General features: G+C 36.5%; 1 protein-coding gene across 1 annotated transcript; it reads left to right on the top strand.

The window, feature by feature from the left end:
* The first annotated feature begins 8,289 nt into the window (after nt 1-8,289).
* On the top strand, nt 8,290-9,591 carry LOC145952470 (uncharacterized). Its single transcript, XM_083064832.1, has 2 exons — nt 8,290-8,847; nt 8,962-9,591. The coding sequence occupies exons 1-2, from the start codon at nt 8,290-8,292 to the stop codon at nt 9,589-9,591; spliced, it is 1,188 nt and encodes a 395-aa protein (XP_082920958.1).
* The last annotated feature ends 14,875 nt before the right edge of the window (nt 9,592-24,466 follow it).

The following is a 24,466-nucleotide window of genomic DNA, read 5'->3' as shown; positions in this document are numbered from 1 at the left end:
GTCGATTTTTCAGGCGAAAGGGTAAGCACTAAGGGGTACATTAATCTCTTTACTCGTTTTTGTTTTGACGAACAGGAGAGCAGAGAAATTCAAGTGAAGTACATCGTGGTGCAGGCCAACATGTCATATAACATCCTTCTCGGCCGTCCGTCGCTAAACATGCTGGGGGAAATTGTCTCAACACCACACCTAGCAATGAAATTTCCATCCGACAAAGGAAAGATCATTACTGATGGAACTAGGTGAGGAGATTGATGATTCCTTCACTTGCTCCATGCTTAGGACCGTGAATGCTATTGAGGTTAAGACTCCAATGACTCTTTGAAGCTCCTTGAAGTGTTCTTCAATGGAGAAGAAGCCTTGAAGTGGCTCGGTTACTCCTTAGCTTGAGGTAGAAGCTTAAGGAACCAAGGTAAGGTTGAAGCACCTTTGGAGAGAACTTAGGAGAGAAAGTTCTCTTCGGTTTTTGTGACTCTTGATTTAGAGAGAAAATTCAGATTTCATTTCTCAAATTGGTCAAAAGTGTTTTACAATCAAAGAATTACAAGTTTATAGGAGTAGGAAACTTGGAGAGCAAGCTAGTCTTGACCATGGTTCACTAGGAACCATGGTTGAGTCTAGATAAACCGTCCAAGGTCAAGAGGCTTGGAGAGCAAGCTTCTCACTTGGCTTGCTTGGTAAGCTAGCCAAGGAGAAGCTTGTGCTTCAAGCTTCCAAGCTTAAGAAACTCCATGAATTTCGTCCAAGTGTGAACACACTTCTAAGGTGGGCGGCTTCTTGGAATTAATTTACTCCTTTTGATTTGAAAATGGTTAATTTGGTTTAGTTAGGTTCATTCAATGGGAATGGAACCTAGCTAAATCAAATCTATGAAAAATTAGGAGTAAAATGAGTCCAATATGAAAAATTTAGCCTAGGACCACCTTTGGCTAAATTGCTAGGAGCACTCTCTAGCTTACTAAGGACACTCTCTAATTTGCTAATGCCACTCCTACTAGAAAACTAAGAAAAGAATGTATTTCTAGGTTAGGTTAAATGGAGTCAAAGTGTCCAAGTAACCTACCCTAGAATCAATATACAATAGCTACTAAAAAGGGAAATAAAGTGCCTTACAAATACAAAGGCAAAAATAACCTATACAAAAGAAACTATGTACAAAACATATGAAAAGGTCTTGAAGATCATCCCATTCCTCTTGGTTCTTTTATGATATCACCTCTTGGATTCCTTGGCCTTGGCCATAGTCTATCATCCCCTCCCTCTTGAAAAGGATTTGACCTCAAATCTCGAGGGTCCTCATGATTATTGGCCATACCTACAAATATATAATGAAATTCATTAGAAGTGATATTTTCAACAAATAAATGTGAAAGGAATATCCTAGAAGGAATCCTTTCATGAACCCTAAAGAAATCTATGATACTAGACCTACTAATATAATGAATAGGATCTTCTCCTAAACATAGACTAGGTATATTTCTAAATCCTAAAAATGTGCTAAAGCTAAAACTATAGCACACTAAAGACTTAATCCTAAAAACTAAAATATCTTGCCTAAAGTACCCTATGTGGTAAGCTAGGCTTTTCCTAAAAAATAAGGAAAATACTACTAAGAAATTCCCTAAACAATTTTGGATTATATTATTTGTTGGATAGTTATGAAAAGAATTTGTCACAAGGAACCTTGAAGGTTCAGATGTTATATCCAACAAATAATATATTCCATAAATTGGGTGCATTATTGACACAACTAAGATAGGAAGACTATCTACCTTGGGCACCACCAAGGAAGTAGCATGAGAAGTAGAACTAAAAGAAGTCCACTTCTCCTTCACAAAATCTTGAAGTTGAGATTCTTTTTCTTTAAAAATAATGGATTTGTGAATCTCTTCTTCAAGACTAGTGGCAGCGTGAGGGTAAGAGTTAAGGTCTTTATGAATAAAGAGAATAGTTTTCATAGGTTCTTTATTGACAAAGTAATTCTCTTTAGACATAACTCCCTTAGAGGATATTTCTTCCTCTTTACTCTTCCCTACTTTCTCACTTTTTCTTTTTATTTTCATTTGCGTTTGATCCTCAGCCACTTGTTGAGGTGAGAGAGGATAAAACACAAATTTCTTTTCCTTATGAGTGAAGGTAATTTCATTAGTAAGACCATCATGTACTGTTTTCTTTTCAAATTGCTATGGTCTTCCTAACAAAATATGACAAACTTCCATTGGTACTATATCACATAAAACTTGGTCCTCAAACTTCCCAATGGAAAATTTGACCTTCACTTGTTGGTTAACTACTATGTCACCATCCTTATTAAGCCATTGCAAATGATAAGGTTGAGGATGTGGCATAGTAATTAGACTCAACTTTTTAACCAACCTAGTGCTACAACAGTTGCACCATGAACCACTATCAACAATGAGAGAACAAGCATTATTTAAAACATTACATCTTGTATGAAAGATGTTCTCTCGTTGTGATAGGGTACCACTAGGTTGATTATGAAGTATTCTCCTAAGCATTAGGAGCTCTCCTTCATAAGGATAAATTGGCTCCACTTTGGACCTCTGAAGCTTTGTTTCAACCTCACTCTCACTAGAAGAGGAGGTAGTAGTCTCTTCTTGACTACTATAAGTGTCATGCCCCCTTAAGATCATAACTTTCTTTGTAGGACATTGAGAAGCAATGTGACCTCTCCCTAGACACTTGAAACATTTAATATCACTAGTCTTTGTGCTAGTGTGTGGAGTGATGAGATCTCTATCCTTATCTTTATTTTTCTCTTTCCTTTTAGCTAATTCTTTGGAGGGTTCTGAAATAATTTTCTTTTCAAAAGGTTTTTCTTCCTCCAAGTAGTCTTTCCTAAGAGATCTAGAGTGGGAGCTTTCTCTTTTAGAAGATTTTCTCAACATTTGTTGTTCTACCCTTAAACAAAGTTGGACCAAGTCATTTAGGTCCCTGTAGGGTAGTAGCTCCACTTGGTCTCTAATCTCTAAGTTAAGACCACTTAAGAATCTGGCTACTGTAGTGGCTTCCTCTTCTCTTATGCATGCCCTCATCATTAAAAGCTCCATTTGTTGTCTATAGAGTTCTACAGACATATCTCTTTGTTGAAGCCTTTGGAGCTTATTCATAAGCTCCCTACCATAGTAAGAGGGAATGTGTCTCCTCCGCAATGCACTCCTAAGATCATTCCAATATTGGATAGGTGGATCATTGTGGAGACGTCTTTCTCTTTCCAAAGAGGTCCACCAATACATTGCATGCCCTTGAAAGCTAAGGGTTGCAAGAGGGACTTTTCTTTCTTCACTTACCCTATGGCAAGCAAAGAGTTGTTCTACCTTCATCTCCCAATCAAGGTAGGCCTCCACATCATCCTTCCCAAAAAATTGAGGGAGATCCACCTTGGATTCCCTAGTTTTAATAGTTCTTCTTGGGGGAGGTTGATAATGGTTACCTACATTAAGGCTTTCATTAGGAGATGTGTATTGTGAATATGAACTCCTACTCTTTTTCCTATGTTTTCTCATATCTTCTTTCAATTTTTCTTCCTCTTGCTTTAAAATTCTCAACTCTTCCTCAAGATAAGCAAGATGTCCTTCTCTTTCAATTCTTTCCTTCTCTCTTTCAATGGATTCTTGCTTTTTCCATAGTTTAAGTGATTTGAGCTCTTTAGTGATATAAGAAAGACTTTTTGGAGAGCCATCACTTTCACTATTGGAGGAATTTTGAGACATTTTAATTCAAGAGATATTTTTCACACAAAAATAGTTTTTATGAAAATAAGGTTTTGGAGTGCTTTAGACTTGGCACTTAGAGGTCTAAGAGTACAAATTGAACTTTGGAGGGAGGTGAGCTACTAAAGAGCCACTTAATAACCAAGCCTCTTCAAGAAAAAATCTCTAAACCCCCTTGTACTTTTGTCTTGCACAAAACAATTTTCACAAAGAACTTTTCTTAAAGGAAAAATAACAAGCAAGTGCCTATGTGTACAATTTATAAGATGCTTGAAAACATAAAGAGCAAGAAAACTTAAATTGCTTGAAAACTTAAATGACTGAAAACATAAATTGCTTAAAACATAAATTGCTTGAAAACTTAAACTAGACGTTGAAAGCAATTAAACCTAAGTGAGAGCTTGAAAGGCACCAAAGACCTTCAAGGACCACTCTCACAAGTAATACACGTGATTAGCTATTAAGAGTTCTTAAGGAGAGATGGAGATACACCAAAGGCACTCCAAGACACTCCTTAATAAAGGCCTTGTACAAAAAATTTGGAAATTAAAAATTACAAGAAAATGAAATTCAAATTTTCTTCAAATGAAATGCAAATTCACACTCCAAATGAAATGTAAATTCATAATCAAATGAATTTAGTGGCTGTACTTTAATTTCAAAGAAAACAAATTGCCACTAATTTAGAAACAAATTTAGCAACGGATTTTGTGAGGAAAACTAGTTTTGGAACCAAAAATTCCGTCACTAAATTAGTCTCTAATTTTCACAAAATTTTTTTTTACAAATGGTATAACTTCTTCTTGCTCCAAATCAGCCACCAATTGCAGCCTCACAAGTTGTTTCACTCCTCTATTTAGAAGCAACTTTGATGTTAGTCACTTCTAGGTGTTTCCAAGAGCCTAGCCACCAAGAGAGAACAAACTCCCTAAGCAACCACCAAAGCCTTCAAGTGGATGTCCTTTGCCTTGGCCTCCTACACCTTTCAAGAAGCACTCAACCACCTTCAAGACTGAATATTAGTGCTAAAACTGAAAATGAACAATTTAGAATGGCTACACCAAGTGGTAGAAGAAAATGAGACAAGACTAGAAAGAATTCCACAAATTGACAAGCAAAAATTAAGGCAAATTTGGAAGCTAGTACACACAAGAGTAACCTAGGAAAGGCACTAGAATGGATTACAAAATTAAAAGCTAAGATTATGAACAAAAACAAGACACAAATAGGTGGCTGAACCAACTAAAAATGTAAGCAAAAATTCATCAAAACCGAGAGCAATTTAAGCAAAATTTTCACTCCTTTTGGCTTTTTCTTTTGCTTTTTCTTTCTTTTCTTTTTAGCAAAATATTTTTCTCTTATTTTTCATTCAATGTTCAGGAGTTTTGAATGCCTTTTGATCACTTACGAGTCTCGGTTTTAAGGTAGAAAAACTGCAGCAAAAAATTTGACACAAAACAAGAGGTGTTCACATGCAATTTTCAATTAGTGCTACACAATTTTGTACTATTTTTTTGTCAAATTTTTAAGCACTCTTTCTCTTGTTTTTCTAATGCATTTAAGACACTCACACCTCTGTTTTGGTTCTGTTTTAATGTTCAAAAAATTTCAATAAGTCTCAGCCACACAACATACTCAAGGAAAACCTAAGAGGAATTAGTGTTTATGAATTTTTTTGACAAAACTTTTAACAAGACATAATAGAAACCTAACTCTAAGAAATTTGCTAGGACTAATAGCAAATTAAGAACTCAATCATGTAAAACAAAAGCACATATGGTGAGGTACAGATTCAATAAGAAAAAATACACAAAAATTTCGGACTCAATCAACACAACACAAAAACTAGGTCAAAACAAGCTAGTCTAGGAATCAATGACATTCAAAGGACTACACATGACTCTAGACAAAACATATGATTCAAAAACAAAATCTAACTCAAAGTATGTTGTCCAATCACGGACACATGTGAATGAATGGAGAAGACTCAAGCAAATACAAAAATGCACAAGTTCAAGAGTACCTAAAAGCACAAAACCGAAAATGATTCATAAGAATAGGAACAAGCAAACATGAATCATTTACTTCATACTTGACATATAGGATCCATCAAAAATTGTATTAGAACTAGATCCATGCAGCAAACAAAATTTTAAGACATAGAAAAGGAAGAATAGACAACACGGATTCAAGTAAGAAAAGTTAGAAACAAAAACCTCAAGAGCACTAGGCTCTAGATACCAAAAATGATGGAACTAGGTGAGGAGATTGATGATTCCTTCACTTGCTCCATGCTTAGGACCGTGAATGCTATTGAGGTTAAGACTCCAATGACTCTTTGAAGCTCCTTGAAGTGTTCTTCAATGGAGAAGAAGCCTTGAAGTGGCTCGGTTACTCCTTAGCTTGAGGTAGAAGCTTAAGGAACCAAGGTAAGGTTGAAGCACCTTTGGAGAGAACTTAGGAGAGAAAGTTCTCTTTGGTTTTTGTGACTCTTGATTTAGAGAGAAAATTCAGATTTCATTTCTCAAATTGGTCAAAAGTGTTTTACAATCAAAGAATTACAAGTTTATAGGAGTAGGAAACTTGGAGAGCAAGCTAGTCTTGACCATGGTTCACTAGGAACCATGGTTGAGTCTAGATAAACCGTCCAAGGTCAAGAGGCTTGGAGAGCAAGCTTCTCACTTGGCTTGCTTGGTAAGCTAGCCAAGGAGAAGCTTGTGCTTCAAGCTTCCAAGCTTAAGAAACTCCATGAATTTCGTCCAAGTGTGAACACAAGTGTGAACACACTTCTAAGGTGGGCGGCTTCTTGGAATTAATTTACTCCTTTTGATTTGAAAATGGTTAATTTGGTTTAGTTAGGTTCATTCAATGGGAATGGAACCTAGCTAAATCAAATCTATGAAAAATTAGGAGTAAAATGAGTCCAATATGAAAAATTTAGCCTAGGACCACCTTTGGCTAAATTGCTAGGAGCACTCTCTAGCTTACTAAGGACACTCTCTAATTTGCTAATGCCACTCCTACTAGAAAACTAAGAAAAGAATGTATTTCTAGGTTAGGTTAAATGGAGTCAAAGTGTTCAAGTAACCTACCCTAGAATCAATATACAATAGCTACTAAAAAGGGAAATAAAGTGCCTTACAAATACAAAGGCAAAAATAACCTATACAAAAGAAACTATGTACAAAACATATGAAAAGGTCTTGAAGATCATCCCATTCCTCTTGGTTCTTTTATGATATCACCTCTTGGATTCCTTGGCCTTGGCCATAGTCTATCAATTACTATCCATGCCGATCAAAAGGCTGTTCGAGAGTGTTACTTTGCCAGTTTGCGAATATCCCCGGTGCAGGAACGACAATCAAAATCAAAGACGGTTCATGCTATTTCTCCTTCGGCATCAGACGAGCTCGTAACCTGGGATCTCGATCCGAGAATGAATGACGAGGAACGCGTACAACCAGTAGAAGAAAAAGTTCAGCTACAGCTCGGTTCACTCTCCACTTAGGTTACATATATAGGCGCCGAAATATCCGAGGATGATCGTTCTGCCCTAAGTCTTGTGATCACTCGGAATAAGGACCTTTTTGCGTGGACACCTTCTGACATGCCCGACATTGACCCAAACTTTATGTGTCACAAGTTATCAATATGCGCTGAGGCTCGGCCGGTTGCTCAGCGTAAAAGGAAAATGGGAACCAAGCGAAAACTTGCAGTAGAAGCAGAAGTTGCAAAATTGCTTGATGTCAGGTTTATTCGGGAAGTTCAGTATACTACGTGGTTGGCGAACGTAGTAATGGTGAAAAAGCCGAATGGCAAATGGAGAATGTGTACCGACTACACTAATCTCAATAGGGCATGCCCGAAGGACGCTTACCCGCTCCCAAACATTGATCGGTTGGTTGGCGGTGCGTCAGGACATAGGATTCTCACCTTTCTCGACGCTTATTCGGGGTACAACCAAATCCGAATGCATCCTCGCGATGAAGAGAAGACAACTTTCATCACGACACAGCCAACTATTGTTATCGGGTGATGCCTTTCGACCTGAAAAATGCAGGAGCAACTTATCAAAGGTTGATGAACAAAATTTTTCGACACCAGCTCGGCAAGAACATCGAGGTGTACGTCGATGATATGGTAGTTAAATCGGCAGACGTCGCCCAACACATAGCTGACCTTTCTGAAATATTTCGTCAACTCCGCAAATATGACATACGGCTCAATCCAGAAAAATGTGTGTTCGGCGTATCGGGGGGCAAATTTCTCGGCTTCATGCTGTCAGCAAGGGGCATCGAAGCCAACCCTGATAAATGTCGGGCAGTCATTGATATGAGAAGTCCCCAAAACCTCAAAGAAGTTTAGAAGTTGGCTGGGCGGCTCAATCTCTGTCAAGATTTTTACCATGTCTCGCAGAGCTCGCAAAGCCTATTGTAGGTTTGTTAAGGAAAGTCAAGAAATTTGAATGGTCTGTCGGTTGTGAAGAGGCCTTCCAAGATTTGAAGCACCGTCTCGGCTCCCCCCCATTCTCTCTAAGCCCGATCCTCGGGCAGACATGGTGGTGTACTTGTATGTGTCGAATGAAGCCATAAGTGTCGTCTTAGTGCAAGAAAATGACGTGCAACGGCCGGTGTATTTTATTAGCCGAATGCTACAAGAAGCAGAAACAAGGTATCAACTCCTGGAGAAAGTGGCGCTCGGACTCGTTCACACGGCTCGTCGTCTCCGGCAATACTTTCAAAGTCATCATGTGGTCGTCCGAACTGACTGCCCAATTGCCAAGGTTTTGCGCAAACCAGAGTTGGCTGGGCGAATGATGGCCTGGTCAATTGAGCTTTCGGAGTTTGATATAACTTTCGAGGCGCGAGGCCTGATTAAATCCCAGTGCTTGGCCGATTTTGTAAACGAATTACAGCCAAAAGGCCACTTTGAGAGTGACTTGTGGACAATGCATGTGGACGGATCTTCAAGTAGCCAAGGTAGCGAAGCAGGAATAATCCTTGAAGGACCAACCGGGTTGATTCTCGAACAGTCCTTGCGATTTGCGTTCAAGGCCTCAAATAATCAAGCCGAGTACGAGGCATTATTGGCGGGGCTACGACTCGCCCAAGAGGTTGGGGCTCGGCGAGTATTGTGTTGGACAGATTCGAAGATTGTTTCGGAGCAAGTCAATGATCACTTTTAGGTGAAAGATTCTAACTTATTGAAATATTACCATTTGTTTCAGAACACACGCAACACTTTCGATGAAGTCCAGGTCAAGCATACCCCCCGAGAACATAATGAGCGTGCCGATCAGCTAGCTCGGTTGGCTAGCAGTAGTCGAAAACCGGGGCAGCTTCGAACTACTCTTCATCTCGACCTCGCAACTCTTAGTGTCAACCCAGTTGAATGTATGCCGGTTAATGAACCCCAACAAACTTGGATAACCGAGATAATGGATTATATTGAAAAGGGCAAACAACCAACTGATTCGTCCGCCACCAAAAAGCTCCGAACGCAGGCAGCCAGATACTCGGTTGTTAGCGGAGAATTATACCGAAGGGGCTTCTCCACACCACTACTAAAATGCCTTGATTCAGCACAAGCAGATTATGTCCTGAGAGAAGTCCATGAGGGGATATGTGGGTCTCACTCGGGTGGAAGAACTTTGGCAGCCAAGGTATTGAGAGCTGGGTACTACTGGCCAACTCTTAAAACCGATTGCGCCGAATTTGTAAAGCGATGTATGCAATGTCAGCACCATGGAAACATGATTCACGCCTCGGCTGAAGAGCTACATAGTATTAGTGCTCCTTGGCCGTTCGCCTTGTGGGGGATGGACATCCTCAGTCCATTCCCCCTTGTCGAAGGATAATGTAAGTTTCTGTTGGTCGCTATCGACTACTTCACAAAGTGGATTGAGGCCGAACCGCTAGCCACGATCACGGCCAACATGGTTCAGAAGTTCTTATGGAAGAACATCGTCACACGCTTCGGCATACCATATGCCATTATAACGGATAACGGTCTTCAGTTTACAGATCAAAAATTAAACAAATTTATCACTGACTTGGGTACACGACACCGATTCACATCGGTTGAACATCCTCAGTCAAACGGACAAGCCGAGGCTGCGAACAAGGTCATTCTAACAGAACTGAAGAAGCGCTTAGGAGATTCTAAAGGCGCCTGGGCCGAAGAGCTGATAGAAGTCTTGTGGGCTTATAGATGTGTCGCCACCGGCCCGAAACGGGCTTTCGGCATTCGCGAAGGATGGTTGGACTCTTTTATTTGTTTAAAAATATGGATTGCTAGAATGACTTATTCTCAAACTGAGACCTTGTCAAACGAGCAATTTTATTAAAAGGCTCACCAATCCATGTTAATCCCAAGCGGGACCCTCCATGGATTAGCGGTTTTCATAAAAAGGAAGGGTTCATGGAGTCGCCACCAATGTTTTACTCAAAACATTGGAAAAAGAAGTTTAAGGCAATCGATTCAAAAATCGACTTCGGCCATGACAACTAGAGTCGGGTAAGGGAGTCGGTTACGCGTGGGGAAGGTGTTAGCACCCCACAGCGCCCCTTTCGGGTTCCCTATGACAGATTATTTCTAAAAATAATAGTACGAAATTACTAAATTACCCCTATTTATTCTAAACAATTATAACTTAACTATCTACATGATGACAGTTAAATATACACACAGAAAGCAGTAAAAGGAAGGTCTTAAGAAGAAACCTTTGAAGCGTGCTTTTATATTCAAGTAAAACTGGGAAGCTTTTTGGCGTTCCCTCGCTCTACAAGCCCGCTCGCTCCCTCCTAGAAAATTTTAACTATGGAAATCCGGAGGATTTCCCTTCGACTCAGTTCGAGACTCAAGCAAAAAGCTCAGAACTCGAGAACTTTGTCGGATCAACTCTCCGAGTGATTTCTAGGCAGAGCACTGCTCAAAAAAACCCAGAATACTCAAGAAGAGGGCTAAAACTCAGTGTAAAAGTGTCAAATGACGTCCAATTGACGTCATATTTATAGGGATGAGGCGCAATACGGCCTCTGGGGGTCAATACGGCCCGTATTGAGTTTTTGAACTACAATACAGCCGTATTGAATTCAGTACGGCCGTATTGAAGTTCAAGAAACCTCAATACAGCCGTATTGAGTTCAGTGCGGCCGTATTGTAGTTCAAAATGTTCAATACGGCCGTATTGAACTTTTGGGAGGCCGTATTGGGCTTCATTCCCTCCACTTCCTTATTTTGAGCTATTACAAGACCTCTAGACCTACAGAGAATCCTCCTAGGGCCTTCCATGAGTCCTTCTGGCTGACTTTCCTTCAGTCCTCAAGAGTCTTCAAGCTTTATTTCCGACCCGGACAATTTTAGGGGTCTACAGCTGCCCCCCCTTTACTTAGTCAAACAGCCTTTTGGTGTACCGTTTGATAAGTAAAGGAGTTGACCCAATTGTCCGGGGAATGTGCCATCCTTCTGACTTGTAGTGTCTTCAGGTGGGAAAATTGTTGAGTAGCCTCTCCAGGTTGGTGCATACCTCCGCGCTTCTAGTCACTTTGGTAGCATGAGTCTTGCCCTCTCCAGGGTGAGTTTGCCCTCTCCAGGGTGGCTGAGTTTGCCCTCTCCAGGGTGAGTTTGCCCTCTCCAGGGTGAGTTTTCCCTCTCCAGGGTGGCTGAGTTCGCCCTCTCCAGGGTGAGTTTGCCCTCTCTAGGGTGGCTGAGTTTGCCCTCTCCAGGGTGAGTTTGCCCTCTCCAGGGTGAGTTTGCCCTCTCCAGGGTGAGTTTGCCCTCTCCAGGGTGGCTGAGTTTGCCCTCTCCAGGGTGTTGAGTTTGCCCTCTCCAGGGTGAGTTTGCCCTCTCCAGGGTGAGTTTGCCCTCTCCAGGGTGGCTGAGTTTGCCCTCTCCAGGGTGAGTTTGCCCTCTCCAGGGTGGCTGAGTTTGCCCTCTCCAGGGTGAGTTTACCCTCTCCAGGGTGGCTGAGTTTGCCCTCTCCAGGGTGAGTTTGCCTTCTCCAGGGTGAGTTTGCCCTCTCCAGGGTTTTGAGATAAGTTTGTCTCCACAGTCCACGATGCTGCTTCGACGATTTGTTTTTGATTTTGGTGCCGCTGAGGGCTGGATAACGCAGGGATCCGTCTAGGGGATGTGCAGTTACTCATAGGTTCTTGTGTCCCAACTTTCCATTGCGTAGTTGGTACCCATTGAGGAATTTCTGTTTCCTTGGGGTGTAGACACGAAGATGCTCTTTCTGATGTGAGCGATGCCTTATGATTGGCTGACGTCCTTTGACGTTGGTGGAGTATCCCGGTTATCCTTATTCGGGTGACTCTTTTTGTTTTTCTGGTTTTGTTGCCTCTATGTAGGCTATCATCCGCTGGGGGATTTTGTCGTTTTGTTGTGATTAGCCTCTTCTGTTAGGCGGATCATCTTGACGTTCAATGATTGGCTGAATGCCGAATTCCGCTTGGGGAATGATTATTGATCTTTCGATTTTTCCTCTTTTTGAAGGAGTGCCTCTGAGTAGGCGAATTATCTTGATGTTTGGTGTTCGGCTGAGTGCCGGATTCCGCTTGGGGAATGGTTATTGATTTTTTTTATTTTTCTCCTTTTGTAGGGGTGCCTCTTGAGTAGGCGACTGGGGATTTGGGGATCTTATGTATCCCAGAGTATTATTTAGGAAGCCTCTGCAGGCTTAGCCTCACTCAGCGCTTGAGTCAGAGAGCTATCTTCCACTGAGGAAGTTTCAAGTCCTTTGACTGAATATTTTGCTTGGATGATCGCGCTTCCATTGGGGATTTTGACGATCTTGCTTTGATAGCTCTCGCTGGGGATTTGTTCCATGAGCTTAAGCTGAGGTTTCTCTGGGGAGTATTATTTCTACGAGCCTCTCCAGGCTCATTTATTCTGAGAGAGTATTATTTCGGCGAGCCTCTCCAGGCTCAATTATTCTAAGAGGGAGTATTGTTTCGGCAAGCCTCTCCAGGCTCAATTATTCTGAGAGAGTATTATTTCGGCGAGCCTCTCCAGGCTCAGTTATTCTGAGAGAGTATTATTTCAGCAAGCCTCTCCAGGCTCAGTTATTCTGTACAAACTGAGGAGTATTGTTTGTATCCTTGCCTTTTTTCGTTTTCGGCTTTTGTTGACTGCTGTCATACACAAGCAATTTTCTATTTTTTCTATTTTATGCAATTGCCTCATGAAGAGGTCTTTGAAAATTTCTTTGTGGCTAATACGGCCATATCCATTTCAGTACGCCCGTATTGAGTTGAAAATTTGTTCATAACCCTATTTTTAGTACGGGTGTACTGAACATGATACGGGCGCATTTGTTGTTTCTGAAGTTTGATTTGATTTTTTTTTTTTTTTTTTTTAAGATAAACAGAGAATAAGTGATCTTCCAGTACACCTATCATCTGTATGCATGTATGCAAATATGATGCACCTAATTCTATTTGATTCATTTCTTTCAAAAGAATTAATCGGTGCACTTTTTGTTTAGATCTTGCCATTCCTCCAGATGGGTTGTGCTCTACTGATTTCCGTAACCGAGGAATGATGCGTATTTGATTTTGGTGTCATCAACCAAATGATTTTCCTTTCCTTTAGAAGATGTGTCAACCCTCCTATTGACTACTATATCTCCATGTTTCCACTAGATTATTCAAAAATCGTTTGGGACAAGAGAGAAAAGAAGGAAAGGATATTTTTTCGAAAGTTTGTGTTTTAGAGGGGATTATTTATTTTTTGAAAAATGGATTTTGTAAGAATGGCTTGGCCAATGGTAGGCTTAAGTGTTTAGGCTTGTTTGATTAAACACTTATGAAGTTAAGCACATCTTGGTTATTAACGTTCGTGATTTGATAACTTGGATAGCTTTTCTTGAGCCCCTTTGTTGAATTCAGTTGGTGGTACCATCATGGATTTATTCTGTTTTTCGATTGCCCTAACTTTTGCCTAAAACACCCATTTGTGGAGTTTTAGCGGGCTTTTGTTTTTGTTCATTATTTTGTAACCCTAATTTTTGCCTAGGTCACCCTTTTGTGGGATTCCTAGCGGGTCTTTTGCTCTTATTTTTGCGCAGTCCCCTTTTTGGGTTTCCTGCCGAGCTTTTTTTATTTTAAAGGATTTCTTTTTATCCATGATGGCACTTGTCGAGGCCAAGGGAAGGTGCTCCAAGTTGTCACACACACTTCCACATAAAAATGATGCGAGATTATTGTTATTAAGACAATTTTAACCTCATTCATGCTTATTCAAACAGGGTTAAAATAATGTGGTCTAGAGATTTATTGCAAGCAAGAAAAGAAGCAATAAGAAATAATAAAGAATGATTTTATTATAATCATAGTGGAAACATGTGCCCTATCGAGGCTCGGGGGTCGGGCTGTCCCCGAGGAGTAATCTCTAATAGTCATCAGGTCTATACATCCCTATCAGAAGGAGAAGAACACTTGATGACGACGACCGGCCTTGACGCTTGTGAACCGGCCTTCCTAAAGATCTGGCTTAAAGAACGTCGAGAAGGATCTTGGTTCCTCTTCGTCCTTTGATCTTTATTAGGGTTGTATCCTAACCCTTGTTTCCCCGGATTATCCTTGATAGTGGGTAGCTCGGGAATTCCTTGGGAATCCTTGCCAAGTCCTTGTCCTGGCAAGTATCCATTCTTGTTGAGCATATGGGCTACCTTCTTCATTTCTCGGGGAAACGTTTCAACATTGACACTTTCCAATGCTTGGAAGGCGGTCTCTAGATTTTCCTCCTCGGATTCTTTATTTTCCTTTCCTTTATTCTTGGGAGCTTTTATCATGAAGATCATTGGGAGTGTAGATCCTGCCACTCCTAGTCATGCCCCCAAGTCCAGCGATGTTAGAGAAATCGCTGTCGGCAGAAAAATGGATGTCGTATATCCATGGCACAGCCTTATTTGATTCGTAGGGAAAAGGCCTTGGAGCGATGATCCTTAACGGTGTCGGACCTTCCCCTTTGTCTGTCTTGATTACCAACAACGGAGTCGCCGTGTGCTTGCTTGGTGCAGTTGTTGGTTTGCATTTAATTACCAATGGCGTGCGATCCATTCTGAACATACGCATCGATTATTTCTTTCTTTTTATTAATATTTATTATTAAATTACCGGGAGAGATAAATGCAAATGAATGACTAATGAGATGCAAAGGCAATAAATCTCAAAAATACAATTTTTATTAATTGAAGAAAGTGTACAACTTTTATACAATGCTTTGAAGCAACTTTTTACAAAAAGAGAAAAGCCGGTAAAAACCCACAGGCGGGTTCATATGTCTTTGCCATTCATCTTCGGCTTCCTCCACATGGCGGCCCATTGCTTCAATCTGAGTATGGACCGCTTGGCTCATATTATTACTGATTTTCTGAGCATCTTTCGCTTTTTGTATATGATAGTTGATCATGGCCTGCAGCTCATTAAGCTCATCTTCGGCCCGATCCTTCTCCTCTTGGAGTTTGGCCATTTGTGCCAACCCTTCCCTTTCCTTTTTGCGGAAGTCGGAAAGGTTTGCGGCTTGTCGTTGAACAACTTCCCGCCATTGTTGCGCATCGGATCGAGTCAAAAGCAGATCGTCTTGCATATCCTTGATCAACTGTGCCTGCCTTGAATACTCGGCCTCAAGGTGTGCTATCTTCATGTTGACTTCTTGGAGTTGACTACTCGGTTCAACCTTTGGCATTTTGGGTGCCCGAGTAGCCTCCTCATTGAGGTTAGCACACTCATCCTTGAGCCGCTCTATCTCGTGGTCTTTCTTCTTGCATTGCCTTTGAAGACCATCAATAGTAAAACTGGATTCTTCATTTTTCTCTTCAAGAACTCTCATCTGAGCTCCCATGATTTCCAGTTTCTTGGTCAAGGCGTCGACTTGCTCTTGCAACACCTTCCTTGTTGCTGAGGTTGCACAAGAAGTGGATGGTTGAGGCACCCCCCTCTCGCTCCTCCATTCCTCATAATCAATGGAGACGGATACCCGAGGCTTTCCAAGCTCGAGATCTCCCTCATAGGTTGGTCTCTCCCACGCTCTCATGACAGCGTGCATGTCCTTCTGATGCTCGGAATCGAAGGAGAAACACAACCCTCCAAGCTCCTCTATAGTAGGAATGGTCTGAGTCCTCATCAGTTGCCTCATAACCAATCTAGGTGAGTAGGCTATGCAACCTCTGAGGCCCATCAATGGTATGCTTGGATAACTGCCGCATCTCATCAATACATGGCTTGGACGGAACCAAGGGCAAACCCACGTGAAGTGCTCGATACTCCACTGTTCCATCTCTTCCTTCCACTCAGAAGCATATCGGCGGCGTACGAGAATTTTCGAAAAACTCCTCAAAGGGTCGGGCAACTATCCCTTTCTCATGCAAGTCAAGATTGCATGTGTTTGATATTGGTGTTGCAGCCTCCTTACACCCTTCCATACCAAACTTCTTCAACAATTCATTGCGATACTTGCTTTGAGTTATAAAGATTCCATAACTCATTTGTTTGATTTGCAACCCCTAAAAGAATGTAAGCTCTCCCATCATTGACATTTCAAATTCACCTTGCATGGTCTTAGAAAATTCTTTGCATAGAGAAATTTTAGTAGATCCAAAAACAATGTCATCCGCATAGACTTGAACATACATTGTATCATTTTTAAATTTCTTCACAAACAATGTATTATCTACTTTCCCTCTTACATAGTCATTCTTAACTAGAAATTTGCTCAACCTGTCATACCATGATCTTGGAGCTTGTTTCAAGCCATAGAGTGCCTTTTTAAGTTTGTACACATGATTAGGATACTTAAAATCAACAAAACCTAGTGGTTGCTCCTCATACACTTCTTCTTGTATTAAACCATTAAGAAAAGCACTTTTCACATCCATTTGATAAAGCTTAAAATTCATCATTGAAGCATAAGCAAGAAGTAATCTAATGGCTTCTATTCTTGCTACAGGGGAAAAAGTCTCATCATAATCAATTCCCTCTTCTTGATTATACCCCTTAGCCATTAACTTTGCCTTATTTCTTATAATGATTCTAGATTCATCAAGCTTATTTCTAAAAACCCACTTGGTTTCTATAATTGGATGATCAATTGGTAATGGCACCAAATCCCATACTTCATTTCTTTCAAATTGATTTAGTTCCTCTTGCATAGCCATTAACCAATGTTCATCTTGTAGTGCTTCATCTATTGTCTTAGGTTCAACTTGTGAAACAAAAGTCATAGTATTACAAATATTCTTGATGGATCTTCTAGTTGAAACTCTTGTACCAATATTTCCAATTATATTTTCCATTGATAAGTCCTTAGAAGTTTTCCATTCCTTAGGCAATTGTTCACTTATCTTTTCAGTGGTTTCATTCATTTCACCCTCTTTAGGCTTTTCATTTGGTTCACTTTCTAATGGTAGTTGATCAAGCAAATCAGTCAAGTCCTCTATTTCAGTTTGCTTTGTCTCTTGTTTGTTAGTCTCATCAAACACAACATGAACTGATTCTTCAGCTATTAGAGTCCTCTTGTTATATACTCTACAGGCTTTGTTATTTGTAGAATATCCTAAGAAGATTGCCTCATCAGCTTTTGCATCAAATTTTCCAAGTTGCTCTTTGCCATTGTTTAGCACAAAACACTTACACCCAAATACTCTAAAGTATGAAATATTAGGCTTCCTCCCATTATAAATTTCATAGGGTGTTTTCTTTAGAATAGGTCTAATCAGAACCTTGTTTAACACATGACAGGCTGTGTTAATAGCATCAGCCCAAAAATATTTTGGTAGTTTGGTCTCATTTAACATAGTCCTAGCTAATTCCTCAAGAGACCTATTTGTCCTTTCAACAACCCCATTTTGTTGAGGTGTCCTAGGTGCTGAAAAATTATGATTAATACCATGCTCCTCACAGAATTTTTGGAACAAAATATTTTGGAATTCACCTCCATGGTCACTTCTAATTGAGGTGATCTTTGTGTTCTTTTCATTTTGAACAAGCTTGACAAATATCTTAAAGGCATTAAAAGCTTCATTTTTATTTGCAAGAGACACAACCCATGTGAATCTTGAATAGTCATCTACAATAACTAACCCATAGTAGTCCCCACCTAGACTCATGGTTCTTGAAGGACCAAACAAATCCATGTGAATTAATTGTAAAGGTCTAGTAGTTGAAATCTGATTTTTGCTTTTAAAGCTAGCCTTCACTTGCTTACCCTTTTGACAAGCATCACATAGTTTGTCCTTACTAAACTTGAGTTTAGGTAATCCTATCACTAACTCCTTTCTACTGAGTTTGTTTAAGTAATCCATGTGAATATGTGCAGCTCTTCTATGCCAAAGCCAAATATTGTCTTCTTTGGTTATTAAACACTTGGTGTTGGAAATTGCTATTGAGTATTCTAAATCTAGCATGTATATGTTGTCAATTCTTTTTCCAATGAATCTAATTTCTTTTGTCAATTTATCACAGATCAAGCAACAAGTGTTATCAAATTCAATTTTAAAACCTTTGTCACTTAGTTGACTTATACTAAGCAAGTTATGTTTCAGCCCTTCAACAAGCAATACAATCTCAATCAATGTTAAGGAGGAAGAATTATCAATATTTCCATGACCAAGAATTCTCTCTTTGTTGTTGTCACCATAAGTAACAAACCCTTCATTCTTTAATTTCAAACTTGAGAATTTTGAAGGATCTCCAGTCATATGCCTTGAGCAGCCACTATCAAGATACCATAATAAGCTTTTGGCTCTCAAGCATTCCTACAACAAAGATCAGAAAATTGATTTATGTACCCATGTAAAGGGTCCTTGATGGTTAGTTCTCAGCCCTTGACTCTTTTTAATCCAAACCATTTCTGCATTTGGAACTCCATACTTCCTAGAGTAGCAATTTCTTATTGTATGACCTTTCTTACAACAATAATAGCAAGTTGTTTGTTTAATGAAATTGCCTTTGTATTTTATGAAAAATTGGTTTTTCTTAAAAACTCTTTCCTTTGTTTTTAATGGCATGTTCATGTTTTGATTAAAACCAAGTCCATTTCTATCAAAAGTATTTCTTTGCTTTCCCAAAATGATATTCAAATTTGCATTTCCATTTGTGAACTTTGCAAAAGTGATTTTTAAATCAGCATTTTCCTTTTCCAAAGCCTTGCAATTTTCACAAATAACTTTTGAAGAAGGGGAGGTTTCACAATGAGCTTCATTGAAGTTCAAAATAGTTTGAAGATTGTCGTGTTAATTTTTCAAAATTTCAAGCTCTTGTTCAGCTCTAATTAAATCATTTTCATACCATGACAACTTGTTTTTAAGCTTTGAATTTAAAACATTTAATTTCACAGCCTCTTTGTGAATTTGAATGAAAGCTTCTTGAAATTGATCATAGTCTGGATTAGAGTCATTACTTCAACTCCAAGTCAAAACATTGGAAGATGAGGAAGAGGAAGAAATATGTGTATACACAATTATTTTTATAATTTATTCTTATAACAAATTTCAAACTACTTTCTCACTATCTTTCTTTTACTAGTTTTTATTTAATTTTTATATATATATATTTTATTTTTGACTAATCAATATTACTTTTTTTCTTCTCTTTCAAATAATAGAGACAAGTCTCTCACCTACTAATATGAATAAATATTATAATTCAGTCAGCATCATGGTCTCATTACGCGTGTAATGTATCCTGATTTCGGAAGAATATAAAATCTAAGAGCACCTCCAATGGGAGGTGCTTAGTGGGTTGCTTATTGTTAAGAAACGGTTCTTGTAAGAAACTCCCGTTGGAGTGATCTTACGTGGCAACCGAGTTGCTTAAAAAATTTTCTTTGTTGCTTCTACAAGCAACGAAGCTTAGCACTGAGAAGAGACATTTGATTGGTGGAATCGGATCTATGTGGAACCCTCCAAACAACCAGTCCTGACAGCCCCCGCGCCAGCACCCCCTCCTCGCGCGAACCCCTTCCCCGCGCGCAGCTCTCGACCGGACCCCCTCCCCCTGTGCGCAGCTTTGACCAGACCCCCTCCCCCTGCGCGCGCGGCTGCGGACCGGAACCCCCTCCCCCTGCGCGCGCGGCTGCCGACCGGAACCCCCTACCCCTGCGCGCGCGGCTGCCGACGTGAACCCCCTCCCCCGCGTGCGCGGCTCAGCAAATAGAGAGAAAGAGAGATGGAATTTGAGAGTTTGAGAGAAAGAGAGACCGAAGAGAATTTTTAATATTATTTTATTAGTGTAATTTTTTAATTATAATTTTTATTATTGTAATTTTTTATATTTTTTTATTATTGTAATTTTTTAATTATGTAATTTGTTTTGTTAATTTTTTATATTTATATATTATTTATAATAATTAATTTTATAAAAATTTATCATAAAATATAGTATGAGGTGTCAAAAGTGTAGTATGAGTTGTAAAAAAGTAGAGGTGCTTATAAGCAATTTCCATTGAAACAAAAGTTGTAAAAATATAACATGAGTTGTTTATGAGTGACGTGGCACAGTGGGACCCATTTAAAGTGGTTGGAAATTGCTGTAGATGCTCTAAGAATAAAAGTGGAAAGACTTTGTCAGATACTTTTTCTTTCGGCTACTTTTCGTTCATCATAAAAAAATAAATTATTGAGAACCAAAGGGATACTTATACTCTGTTTGATACATCAAAATGCCACGATCGAAATTATAGGGAAGAAGATGTGAAAATAAGAAATGAGAAATATTATATATTTGGTAGAGCTGAATTCTGGCCGGTGAAATATACTCAAGAGTCCTACATACTTTTTATATATTTCTTCATAAGTGATAGAAAATACTATCAAAATTGAGTAAAAATAATATGCAGCATTATTTTTCCTGTGAATTTTCTTTAAGAATAACGGTTTAATAAGTACAGTATTTATTGTACGCAAAGAATATTTGATTTGGATTTGATTGTGCATGACTTTTATTCGAATGTGTAAGTATTGTATTTAAATATGTGGTTGTCTTCGATTATAAATTTTATAATATTGTTTTTTATTATTTATTTATTTATTTTTAAACCAAATAAATCCATTTTTATCTTATTTTTTACTTACTCTTATTCACTTGTTTTTTTATTCTTTATTTATTTTCATTTTATTTTTTATAATACTTCTCATATTTGACCTCTCGATTCAAAAAAATTTCACTTCACAACATTTTACCGGTTAGAATTTTCTATAGATAATTTCTCTCTAAAATATTCATCCACTTTTAGGATTAACAAATGACCCCACAAATAAATATAAAACTTTTTAATGTATTTTATCCTAACTTTTACAATTTTTAAGAAATTTCTTAAAAAATCATTTATTCCTAAATTATTCTAAGTCAAACACACTTAATTATGAAATTTTAATATAATAAATTACTAAAAAATATATATATCTTATTAATACATGCGGTACAAATACAATGTTGAAACTTTTACATTTTTCAATTATTTCTCTCTTAACAATCAAATACAATGTTAATAAATAATTACAAGATACCGAGTGAATAATTTTTTCTTAATCATACGTGACTATTGACTATTCAACTCTAATAATGTCTTATCAATATATATGTTTAATTATGTGATCAATACAAAATTTATCATCATGTTATATAAAAAGCATTAATCAGTAATTATACACTTGAAGGCCATGTAATATATATTTTGTCCATTGTGAGGCTTGTAGTTACATTACATGCAAGCGTCAGACTCAGACACATACCATTCATTATCTTGACAGTGCCATTTCTCTCTTGTCCTTTTCTTCAGTCCCCATAGCCATGGCCACAACTTCCTCGTTCAGTGAAATATCTGTACCTACAAATTTTCATTTATGATTTTCATTACTTTTAGTATATTGATGTGAGATCTCTGTCATGCGTAAAAATCTTTTGCACAGTTCACTATTATCATAAATGTATTGGTTTTTCATTAATACTTGTGACAGCAAAAAATATTATTACAAAGATTTGATAAGGACTGAACCTTGATCTTCTGGTTCTACTTTAACCTGTTTTCACAAACTAGACAAACTTTGGTGCTCACTAATTTTAGGATAAGTTTGTTTTTTTTATATAAATTTAAAAATATTAATATTTTAATTTATATAATCTACAGATATATTTATTATATATAATATAATTAAAATTTATAATAAATTATATATAAAATATATGATATTTAAATATATATATTTAAAATAATTATACATAAAATATTTTAAAACATATAAATTATATTTTATATCATAAAAAAATATTTTTTATTTATTGATATTTTATTTTAAAATATTAATATTTAATTAATAAATAATTATAATAAATAAAAATTAATTTATATTTAATATCTGTGGTTTTTATTAATGCAGATGAAAACAGAACTAGACTGTTACATGACGGGAATAATAATACCCTAAGAAATCAAGCCATAACACCTTCATGCACTCTCATATCTCTGACTTTTAAATTTTTTGTCTTCGTTTTTAGAAACATTCGCAACATTATTTATGTATTGTAATATTAGTTGAGTTCGAAGTGATATTTTATTATTAACATAAATATTAATAATTAAGTTTTTTTTTTATGACAATTTAAGTAATTAGTCAGTTTTTGTGTTTGGTAGAGAAACTTAAATAATTTTATTTTTCAAATCACAAAAATTAAAAATTAAAATTTTAATTTGAGAAAAAAATAAATTTAATTACTTTTTATTTAAGAGATTATAATAACATTAAATCTATTAATATGTTATGAATATTTTGAGGATTTGTAATTAAATTTTAAATTTTAAAAATTGTAATTATATTTTCTATTTTACAATTTTTTAATTAGATTTTTGAAGTTCTTTTTTTTTTCTATAACAACTAGATTTTTGAAGTTAATAAAAAGTCACAAAATAGTATTTTCCTAACTGTTTCAAATTTACGTCCTTTCAATAATCTAATTACAAAAATATAATTTCTTTTTTACTAAATCAAATTTTTAGCCTTTTATTTTATTTTAAGATTCAATTTAGTTCTTTATCTTTTATAATATATATATGTTTTGTCTCGATTTGATCATTAATTATTTTCATTTTAGAACTATTTTATTTTATTTTTATTGATTTGAGATATAAAAATGATCTAATTATATTCACCTATTTAAAAATTATGAACTTTAATTAATGTTTGAATATAAATATAGTGAAAATTAAATAAAAAATAAATCTCATGAATAATTAAAAAATAATTTGATATATTTTTACTTTTTTAAAATTTTTCATTGAACTCATTTTTACTTGACTTTAAATATTTTTATGACTTTATTTTTTTTTTGAAGATCAACTAAATTTAATAGTTTTTATGATTTTAATGAGACAAATTTCACATCTTAAATTTGTAAAAAAATCAAAATTGTGTAGCAAAATAAGAAAATATCACTATTTTAAAAAAGTCAAATTAACCAAAATTTAAAAAATGAAAAACCAAAATAATCATTTTAAAAAATAAATAATTAAAATAAACTCAAAAAATAAGATAAATGATAAAAACATAATTTAACTCTTGTTAATGTATACAACAAAAATTATTTGATATGTAGTAAAAATAAATGAAAAATAATCCATGGATATGGACTCATGAGAATTCGTACACATTTCAACCAACTCACATGCTGTCTTTGGTCTGATTAAAAATTCAAATTAACCTTTAATTATTAACTTTGAAATACTATAATAAATAGACTATGGATTTGGAAAAAAACTTGCAATCATGTTCTCTTGTGTTTGTCTTTGTCTCTTTGACTCTTTCTTACTTTTGGGTTTTCATAAATCATAAAGCAGATTCATGTAAATTCATTTCTTACAACAAATCAATAATGCTTTTGAAACTGTTCGCCAAACAATAAATCACGTCCAATACAAGTATGACGTGCTTCCAATATGGACACACCAAATTTCACATCCACTCATCCATCAAAAAATCTTAATAATTACTCCCCTCGACTTCTCTCTCTATATATAATCACTATAATAAAATTGTCATACAGTGACGCACACTATGACACTATATATAAATGCTATTAAAAATTACTTTTACACACACAATAACTAAAATATATGTTAGTATATTATTAAAAAATATTGATATATATAGACTATAGTGACACACAAAATATATTGTTAAATCTCATTCAAAATTAACACTAAAATTATGTATAACTATATGTTAAATAGACATATACTTACATATATTGTAACTGTAGTGACACTTTTTATATGTCACTTCATGTAACATTTTGTAGTGAAACATTTACACAAGTTAATTGAAAAATTAGTTAAATAAATTTAACTTTTATGATTTCATATCAATTAACTTCTATATATTATCATGATTTTTTTAACCTTTTTATTTAATTCAATTTTTAACTATTATAATTATAATATTTTAAAATAAATTATCAATAGTTAAAAATAATCTTATAATGTAATATAAATTATTTATGATAAATCTAAAATTAAACTTATATATTTAAAAATATCTATTATACAATTTTAAATATAATTTATATATCCAAACATAATATTTATTTATATATATAATTTATTATAAATTTTAATTATATAAATAAATATTTAACATGTGTTTGTACAAACTAATTTAATCACATTTATTGTAAATAATACATTTAATGGCTGTTTTAGGAGAATTTTTAAATTAAAAATATTAAATATAGTTGATT

Source organism: Cajanus cajan, chromosome 10 (genome assembly GCF_000230855.2).
Source record: "Cajanus cajan strain Asha chromosome 10, NIPB_CcT2T_4, whole genome shotgun sequence".
Lineage (NCBI taxonomy): Eukaryota > Viridiplantae > Streptophyta > Magnoliopsida > Fabales > Fabaceae > Cajanus > Cajanus cajan.
The sequence above is the reverse complement of the archived record's forward strand: the minus strand, read 5'-3'. Positions and strand labels throughout refer to the sequence as shown.